The sequence below is a fragment of the Ischnura elegans genome, chromosome X (genome assembly GCF_921293095.1).
Source record: "Ischnura elegans chromosome X, ioIscEleg1.1, whole genome shotgun sequence".
NCBI lineage: Eukaryota > Metazoa > Arthropoda > Insecta > Odonata > Coenagrionidae > Ischnura > Ischnura elegans.
Window position 1 is genome coordinate 74,323,821 of NC_060259.1, and position 10,299 is coordinate 74,334,119.

The 10,299-nt window shown below is 33.8% G+C and overlaps 1 protein-coding gene across 1 annotated transcript; it reads right to left on the minus strand.

Moving 5' to 3' along the window:
• Window positions 1-493: 493 nt before the first annotated feature.
• On the minus strand, window positions 494-9,525 carry LOC124170697 (F-actin-capping protein subunit alpha). Its single transcript, XM_046549601.1, has 7 exons — window positions 9,422-9,525; window positions 8,502-8,565; window positions 5,703-5,754; window positions 5,308-5,479; window positions 4,158-4,336; window positions 2,055-2,205; window positions 494-1,934 (listed from the first exon to the last, which is right to left on the minus strand). The coding sequence occupies exons 1-7, from the start codon at window positions 9,461-9,463 to the stop codon at window positions 1,731-1,733; spliced, it is 864 nt and encodes a 287-aa protein (XP_046405557.1). The 5' UTR covers window positions 9,464-9,525; the 3' UTR covers window positions 494-1,730.
• Between the last annotated feature and the right edge of the window lie 774 nt (window positions 9,526-10,299).

Sequence of the window (10,299 nt, forward strand, 5' to 3'; positions counted from 1 at the left end):
GGAAGTAACGAACAGCCTAAGCTGAGAAAATACGTAGGAGCATGCAATAGAATGTTATTTCTATAACTACAACCTTTGGTGAATCTCATAAAAAATTAAGAGAATTTTTTATACTCGCCAATAAGAATTTTCATTAAATATTTCAAAGAATATATTTTAAACAAATCACCTTTACAAGCTCCACACGGTCTTCAAAACAACCGACAAAATGAGTGACGAGTGGCAGCTCCAGCCAATAAATGTATCATCAATATAAACATTCATAACCTCTCTGTCCATGAGATGACTGAATAGTTAACATTTTGCTAGTAGGTATTCATGGGTAATGAAAGAGCCTTTTTTTTCATTTAATACAATAAAAAGCAATAAGCTGCTATGTAACACTACTACAGTAGTGATTCAAAAGCAAGATGAAAAAAGGAATGGCATACTTTCAAAAAGACCACCACAATACAAGTGAATAAGAAACAAGCACTAATCAAATAATATATCATTTACTGTAAATAAGGACCAAGATGGACCACAGCATTTATTGTTAAGTAACAACAAGATTACAACAAGTAGGAGCCAAAGCGTTCATCTTCAATGGTATTTTTAAAAGGGCTTCACCGTTGGAATTGGAATAAGGAAGAAATTAATGCAAAGCCTAATACCTTGTGCTTAATAATTGGCCATTATTCCTTGAAGGAATGAGGCAAACATTTTTTGGCAGCACACATTTCAATGAAAATAAATTCAGTGGACACTCACTGCCACTTCTTGCCATGCCTTCTCTCTTTCCTATCTCACCTGGCAAAGCAAATTGCAATACCAAATCATATTCGAATAAAAATAACTCATTAACTATGTATCCATAAAAAATATGCAACAGAATAGAAAAATTGACAATCAAAGTTCGGCAAAGCTCAAATTATAACATATAATGGTCATTAGCACAGCAAATCAGGTGAATAGAATTTCGTATTACACAAGGCACTTCCTCTATTTTGTCAGATATGTGGCACTGCTCTCTTAGAAAACATACAGCACACACAGGATTATATAAAACCCAAGACAATTAATAACTTACATTTATAAACACTTAAAAATTCTTAACACAGGATTCAATGTAAAGGTTGCAATTCAAGATTACAACAAACTTTATATATTATGGAATTATGAATATTCAGCCACTTGGGCTTACTTTGAAAAGAACTCCTTTATCAGAAGTAAATTAGAGAAAATAAGATTGCCACAAGCACATCTGTCTAAGGGAATTCTCTAAACTGTAATTCAAACAAAACGCAAAACAGCGAAGTCCAAGAATTAAGAACATCATCATCACAGTGAACTGAGTCACCATACTATAATAACATGAAACTAGGAAACATATGGATTGACAATGTGATCCTACTCAAAATTAAGGATATAGTAATAAACTTCTTAAATGGGAAGGATAACACCTGCAAAGTTATGCAGTCACTCTCTCAAGGAGTTCACTTTCAAGAGTACTGCATATAAATGTTGAGCCCCTGTCCCCTCCACTCTAACAACTCCCGCCGTAATTAATACTACATATGCAAACATGTTTCCATAAATTCCATAACTTCAATCGTCAAGTTAACAAAAAACCATACTCAACCTTCATACAACTTATTATTTACAAAACTTTCCGAACCAGATACAACAGCTAAGTCATGGATTCATGTTTCCTTCACCTCTTTTTTTTTATATTTATGTTAAACAGTGCATCATTGGCTCTTCAGTTCTTTCCCAATACTATAAGACACAATTTTATTCCAGTCAATCTTTGTTCGCGTCAGTGGCAATTGCCTACGCAGTGCCTTGAAAGTTGTGTCAGACATGGTTTGATAATTATCAGAAATTGCTGTCTGGTATTCATTCTCAGCCTCCTCCACCCTTTTTACAAATTCCTTCGCTGTTTGCTGCTCACTCTGTAAGTAAAACGACACAAAAAATTGAGTCAAAATTAATTAATCCATATTTAACTTCATCATCTGTCCGAGTATTCAACTAGCAGTACATGAATTCTTCAGCATATTAGAGTTACTCACAGATATGATTAGTGATCCTTTGACATCTTTTGAACTAACAAGTTGAACATTTCCATCCTCATAATAGTGAACTTGAACCTTAAGAATGCCTCTTAATTCAGCAGAGCCAGATGTAAAAGCAACTGACCACTGGGAACGCCAACGACCATTCCTGCAAAAAGAAAAACCACAAATGATAATCAAAGACAATTTCAAAGCACGAATTTAAACATTCCCTTGAGACCGGAAAATTACCATTTCCAAAAACATTTTAACCTATGTTAAAGCCAGAGAGTTAGAATAAAAGCATAAATTAATGCCTCTGCAAAAAAGAATAATATGCAAAAACTTTGAAATGAACCAAGCATAAGAAGCCTGTTACAGAGAGTATGGCAAACAGTGAGAATCATGTCATGAGTGATTGCCATCAAAAGGTCTATGATTTAAATGGAAAAATACAGGAATATATAGCTAAAATTAATTATTTCGTTATTTAGGAGCTGACAAGAGCATGTTCACATATTCTGAAATATTTCCATATTCCTTCAAAAAACTTCCCAACTGAACTCCACTGCATCAACTATACCAACTCACACCAGCTACTACATTAACTCTATGCACATGTTTCAAATAAACAACCCACAAAGCATGTCAGTATACCAAAACCCCTTACAATGAAGTCACCATTTTCCCAGTCCTATCTGATTTGTAATACAGAGGTTTTACTGTTTGGTGAAACATTTTCAAGCCGTTCCTAGTCTTCATAAGTACATACTTTTCTCAGAGTAGACTGACTGAATATGTATTATACTTTAAAAGGTCATATGTAAAGAAGAATACCAAATCATCCAACTACGGTAGTTACGTTCCAAATACAAACACTGCAACACTTGACCCAGAAAACTAATACATGCACCAAACAAACTACATGTTTGCACTGATTTGGTCCAGTGACATCATTTGAAGTCTGAAAAGTAGCATTCATAAGTTACCCTTCAATAGCACTGGCAAGGTATAGTCATGTAGTACATACCTTTAATACCTAACCTCCCTCAAGGTGAGTCACATTTTAAATATAACACAAGTTACCACACACAACTACAACAGCCTTGCAACAATAAAATAAGGAAATACAATGAAAAAAAAGCTCAGTACAAGCCTTGAATTAAAAGGAAAATTTAATTTAAAAAATCAAAAAGTAACCTTAACTACAGCAAGATAATATCTGGGGCACTTGCAGATCGCATGTTCCACCACTGCCACAGTCAATGGCATCTTGATTACTACGATCACAGTGACCCGTAGAAAAAATCTACTATCTGACCCAAACATCTACAAATCTAATGTTGTCTGAGACAGACATGTAGTTCCCTAAATTTATTCAGCTTACCTTATCAAAAAGAAAAAAAAGGTTGAAAGGTAAAAGAAAAAATTATCTGTATAAAATGTTCATGATCCTTCCTTCTCGGAGAGCTTTCTAAACATAAAAGTAGCAATGGGACAAGCTTACAAGTACCGTCCGTTAAAATATGCACTTGATTCATTACTTTATAAGAAAATATACTCAGGATCAAAGCAAACAAGAGTCTGAAGTAATTCAAGAGAATTCACAGCTAACACGAATCACTATACAGGCCATAGAAGACCAAAGATTGCAACTCGTTGCAGGAAAAGAATGCAATTAAAACAAAAAAAAACATGCACACACAAAATGCTGAAGGCTCTGACAGGCCTTCAAAATACTACTAAGACAAACGAGCATAATTTTTTAATAGAAAAGAAACATAGGTGGTTAGCCATATTAGGATCAAAAACCTAAAATACTATATGAGCCATATGAGTCAACTGACAACATGATTGGATTATAACAAAATAATATGAGAACATGAGATTCCATTAGCAAAAACAGAAAAAAAAAACAGGATTGTTATACACACTAATTTTTTTAAGACAAAAGGAATCAACTTCTTTGACAATGTTTAACCCTACCACACACATTCTTGCACACTTTCAGATCTAAAAAGCCTTAACTGCATCAAGCATTCAAGCAAATGGGGAAAAAGTTAATCCTTGAATGTTACTATTGCTTCAAAAAAAAAAAGGTACAATTTTCCCATTTCTTACCAATAATTTTTGGGTTGAAACTGATGATCTTCTATACAGGCTATCAAAGTAATCGTATTCCCCTGACTTCTGCCAAACACACTGCACACTCCATGCTTGTAGTGACTATTAGTGTAGTTAGAAAATTCGGTTTCTAGCGCAGCCCTCCATGGTTCAGCTACTTGATCGACTTCCCAGTTCTGTGAATTAAAATTTAAGAAAAAACAATAAATAATAAAAGAAGCTACAAATATATTACCATGAGAAAAATTTACATAATCAGAGAACCAAACTATCAAATCCCTAAAAATATCTTATGGCAATTTGCTAGCATTTAATTTTTAATATTTGAACACCAGCATCACTTCATTTAGCCCCACACTTAAAAATATGGTAGTTCGTGTATCAAGAATCAAAAAGAATTCATAAAAAAGCACTCATAATAAAGAATAAATAGGTTAGTAAATTATGTTCCATAGGATACTTCTTGATGGGTTATCAAGAAGTATAAAGGGCAAATTTTAGTCCAAAACACATCAAGGCATCACTCCTCCTTGCATTGAATCAACTTCAGGTTTCTCAATCAGCATTTCACACAGACATTCATGTAAGTACTAATAGATACAGTAAACCTGCACATATGATGACAATCCATTAAAATTAATCATACTTGACGTAAATTCAACCTTTGACAGGATCTAGCACAATGCAAGAACAATAATCCTTCACACAGGGTCAACACTTAGGAATTTGGTTTCCCACAGAAGAGATGTGAAATTGGTAGTGCTTCGTGTGCACACAGCAGGTCCCTTAACCCCCAAAACAAGGATAAGAATTGCAGTAATTTGTGTCTCAAAAAGAGCGACCATGAGGACACAACCCCCTTGATATAAAATATATGTATTTATACTTTCACTTAATAATAAAGATAGGTTATTGATGCTGACAAAATCATCACCACAGAAAAAAATTGAATGCATGTATCCATGAATGTGAATGTAAATTGAATCCATTACAGATTGAAAACATCATGAATGGTGGTCTACTTCACTAATATTCCCTTAAAAAATATTTCTCCATCACATGCACATTCAACAAGCAACACACAATCCAGAGCCGCATTTATATGAATCCAAAGGAGTGAGATTCTACATTAGCCATCATAATTTACCTGTAAATCTGTAGCTTCTTTCCTCAAATGGTCATATTTAAAGCTTTGTTTTGACCTTGGGTCAAAAAATCTGCTACTACCTATATCATTGTGTTCAGTGATTAACACTTGTTGCTCCAAACCGTCTAATTTTACTGGTGTAAGTTGGTCCTTATTGTACTGTGAAAATGCCCTGCAAAAGGAATCACATCCATGTTAGCCAGATGTCATAATTTGCAGCAAAATACTTATGATTAACCTGCCATTAAAATTAAATTTCTGATAAAATTAATATTAGCTCTAAGCAAAACTTATCCAGAGAAAAAATAAACTAATGAAGGCAAAGTTGGAAAAATAAAAAAAATAATTTCAAAAAAGGTAAAAAAGATAGGAGAAGGGAGGTAAATTTCACATACCCGGATGCACCCTCTTTCAAAAGTGTGTCATTGTTCAAAAGCACACGTACATCTGAAACAAAAATAACCATGTACTTGCCAACCACATAAAAATACATTTTGTAACCTAACCCATTCATTGTACTTTTATCATTTCTAACTCGTTGAGTTAGACTTGAGGAAAAAATAGTAATAATTTCATTACAAATAACCAAGATGATTTAAGTTTTGGATTGTAACCTTCCTGACTTTTACAGTGCTCCTAACTAACATAACATACCTGAATTACATTCCAATTTAGCATAGCAATAGACTCAGGAATATTTTCTTTGGTGGCTGGGGTAACTTACCTATTTTATGCTATTTAGAGATAAAAGCAATATACCCTGGCTGATTAATGGAATAACTTTGTTGAATAAGCAACGATACAACAGATGGCTCACTTTTGCAAATGATTGGGAAACTGTGCCATCACAGGCCATTACTCACCTAGCTACATCAATTCATATGAAAATCTTTCTCCACAGTTATGAAAATAATGAACTCATGTTTACTGGCCCTCACATAAATCAGATCATGAATTTGAGCAAGCATTTTTAATAAATGGGTGCTTCCATTAAGATAAAAGTAATATTTCATGACAGAAAAATTAAAATTAGCTCATCCAGTTTATATATTGATGCTCGATGAAGTCAATTCGAAATAGCTGAAAGTGAATAATTCCTTCTTTAAACCTTCTTTAAGTAACCTGTAATTTTAATGCCAGCACCATTCCCAACACCAATGACTCCAAGATCTTTTGAACAATAGATACTAGAATTTCTTTTAAGAGTGAAATTAACTCCAACCAATTTTGACCCAGAAACTTTTCATTGTACAAAACTAAACATAGTAAAACCCCAATCAAAACCTGAAATTAACTACTGTAATTTTTTACAACTCTAAATGAATCTCAAGTACATTTTGTTGCACAAATCAATATTCTATACCGAGTATACATATTTGTTCCCGTGTGGACTTTTCAGCAGTTCCATACCTGAAAACTTTAAAAAATTAGGTTCTTCCTACATAAGTTGGCAATCTGCCACAAGTTTAATCTTAACTAATTCTGAGAAATCAGTCAGAAGATCAAAATAGCATAATCTTTCTTCCAGTAGTTAGTCTCACTGTACCATATTAACTACAGCATTTCAGAGCCTGCATCAGAAAAACTCATCTGGAAGTAACAAATGAATGATGGCAGCTGATAGGACCTACATCTTTTATACAAATAGTACCCCTCTTAAGTCATAACAATCAGTTTGAATAGGTTTCATTAAGATATTCCAATGTTTTACTCAAACACCTCCGCAAACATACCTTTCAATAAACAGGTAATGATCTAGAGAAAAAAGTGTCTTATAATTACTCTAAAACACTCATCTAATTGCAATAATATTAAATATTAATTTTACAGTGATAATGTCCTTCAAACACAGAACCAAGTATGGGGATGGAAAAAATTATATGTAAACTGCTTTCCTTGTGAGCTTAAATAGATTTTAAAAGCCCAACAACTTATTTTGCTTGCTGGACAGAATTAGATTCAGTTAGCTAACTTCTCATACGGATGATCTGGATGGAGACAAGGAATGTAGAGACAATTAGTTATAAAATAATATTTAATGACAGATTAAAAGCCAATCTAAGGCCACATGACTACTATATATACCCACACGATCACTACTTATTAGAATGACACAAGAGCATGGTCATGAAATACCACATGACATTTGGAAAAAAGATATAAATTTCTCTCTTTGTCATAAGTTCTCTTATTCAAGGAAAATAAATTGTGTTGTATCTTCAAAACCCACCTGAGCTCACCATATTAAAACATTCATCTACTAAATGAGGTGCTACCGAAGATAGAAGAAAACACAGAATTACAACCAATATGCATACATCAGCATAAATTTCCATTCTGTAAATGTTCCATCCAAGATTTGAACATTAGAATTTTTATAAAAGCTAGCATTATTTTTCTTAAAAGATGCCCAACTGTTGACAAATAAAACAGTTTCCATTCGCTTCATTTGGTTAAACCTCTACCTCTGTCCACTTTCAGGACTTAAATTTAGAAACAATCCATTTTTCATTTTTGAAATCAACTATTTACATATCCTATACAAATTCCCATAATGGTTTCTAGATCCTGCTGCCAAAAACAAAGATATGGAATGGCAATTAATGAGAGTTAACATGACCTAAAGATGATGTATCGCATAATTTGCAACATTTCTCCAGCTATCCTTTCTCAACTTACGGCCATAGGCAGTTGAGGATCATTATAATAACACCTAATAAGTAAGTGGCGAGAAACAAAGACATTGCTTAAAAATCTCAAGAGGTCTAAACACAAATAGATTGTATCTCATGCATCCGCCACTACTTCCCGAGCAACAGAAGTCAACAGTAACACCACCAGACGTTATTAAAAAGTAAAATATTCGATTTATTCACAACCTAGGTTTGAACGTCGAAAAATGGAACCATCTTAACTCCCTCACCAACCATGGGAGAAATCAAACAGCAAACAATAAAGCATAATTACTCTTTTACGGTGAACTTCACAAACAAACAATGAATGCAGAGACGATTAATTGTAACATAATATTTAACGACGGATTAAAATGCCAATCTAAGGACACATGACGTGTGTATATACCCACACGATAACTAGTCATTAGAATGACACAACAAGATCGTCGTCATGAAATACCACATGACAGAAGGCATATTAGGATAAGAATACAAAGAGAAAAAAATAGGAAACCATACCATTGAAAACTTCGTTGAATTCCCCTGGTGGAGAGTGCAATATGAAGTCCGAAACAATTCGGACCTGAAACGGAAACATTTGCCAAATTATTACGTGTACTACAATAAACTGTCAAAACAACATACCCTTTACAACTGATGTTCATTCACTTAGTACAATACGAATGGTTTTTACTTAATTAAAAATAGGATATGACCTGTCATAAACGTACATTGTGCATACGTTGCATTTCTGAAATAAACTATCAAATCTCAATTGCCAATTAATTCTGACAAATACCACAGTACGTTTCTACTTCAGCATCAATAATGCAGTGGAACAAGTGCAAACCCAATGCATACAAAGGAAGTCTCCTATTTATTATAACCAACAACACCCTTCGTGTTTACATGAGGAAATCAACATGAGACGATAACCCAGTAGCCAATGACTCAGACGGCGACTTATCTGCTCTCTCCGAAAGTTAACTGGCAAAGGAAACACCCTTTAAAAATTGGATTCTCCGCATAGAATTATTGAAAACGGCCACTTTCACAGTCAATCCAAGCGTATATATTGAAATATAACATCTTTTGACACTAAATGATACAACAATTGAGTACGACAAAAATCCTTACGTCAAATGACAAAACGTAGAGGATGGAATAACAAATAGATAATACTTAATAAAATAATAATCAATTTACGTGAAGAGTGTCGCACATAATGTAACTTCAGCATTTACAATGCAATCGAAGAGAAAACTAAATATTATTCCCGGCCCGATGATTCAACACTAGGCCACACACAACCATTTCGCATTTTTAAACGCTTTACACGACTCAAAATTGGCATAAAACGAAAGCACATGATACTTTTCAGAAGAAACAGTTAAAACTCCAGCATAATTTTTCCAATAGTTGAATTAAATAAACAATACCTTCTCTTGATCCGATATCGGGTCGTCTCCGTCCGCCGCCATCTTAACTATCCTTTAAGCTCAGAACACGCCTGTCCTGTCGTAAAACCCGTAAAAAGGAATGCGAATGCAATGGGAATTGATTTAGAAAAGAGAATAACTATGTAATTTTGAATGTACTGGAGGAAAATAATTTTTTTCGCGTACAATTCTGAGATATTAATAGTTGTTACTTATTTCATTTCATTTTATTCGTAATTTTCTTGCTACCTTATATAGCCCGCGAAAATTACAAACAACAAGTGTGCTTTTTCGTACAATATTTTTAGATAGCTACTTCCAAGAATAATGCAATGCCTTTCCCTGTAATTTATTTATGTAACTATTTAAAGTTTTTCTATTTCTAGTATTATTTCTCTTGGCTTACGGTGAGTCAAAATTATGTTATTTATTATTAGACAATGCACGTTTTAAAAGATCCATTCTGAACGATCTGCAATCCACCTCAGGCCTTCAATTTTGCCAGAAATTCATATGAAAATCAAAAATTACATAAATATGTATTCCATACTAACACGGTAATCACTAATTGCAGGGAAAAAAAGCCTCGAATTCCACTATGATCTCAATCCTTTCTGAGTAAGGATGTTAACCAAGCCAGGACAATACTTCGCACAAAATTATTAGCTACGATGTTGTATTGTCATTACTCACTCTACGATCAACCTTAAGGAGGAAAGTATCTGTTGGATCGTAAATTTATTTATTATCTGATTTGCTGGGGGCTTAGGGTTCAAGAGAATGGCAAAATTCTCATCTAACCTCAGCAATCTTCCTCTTACTATCCAAACTGGGGGGTCAATGTTGGCATCTTTGATACTTTAATCCCGCTCAGTTTT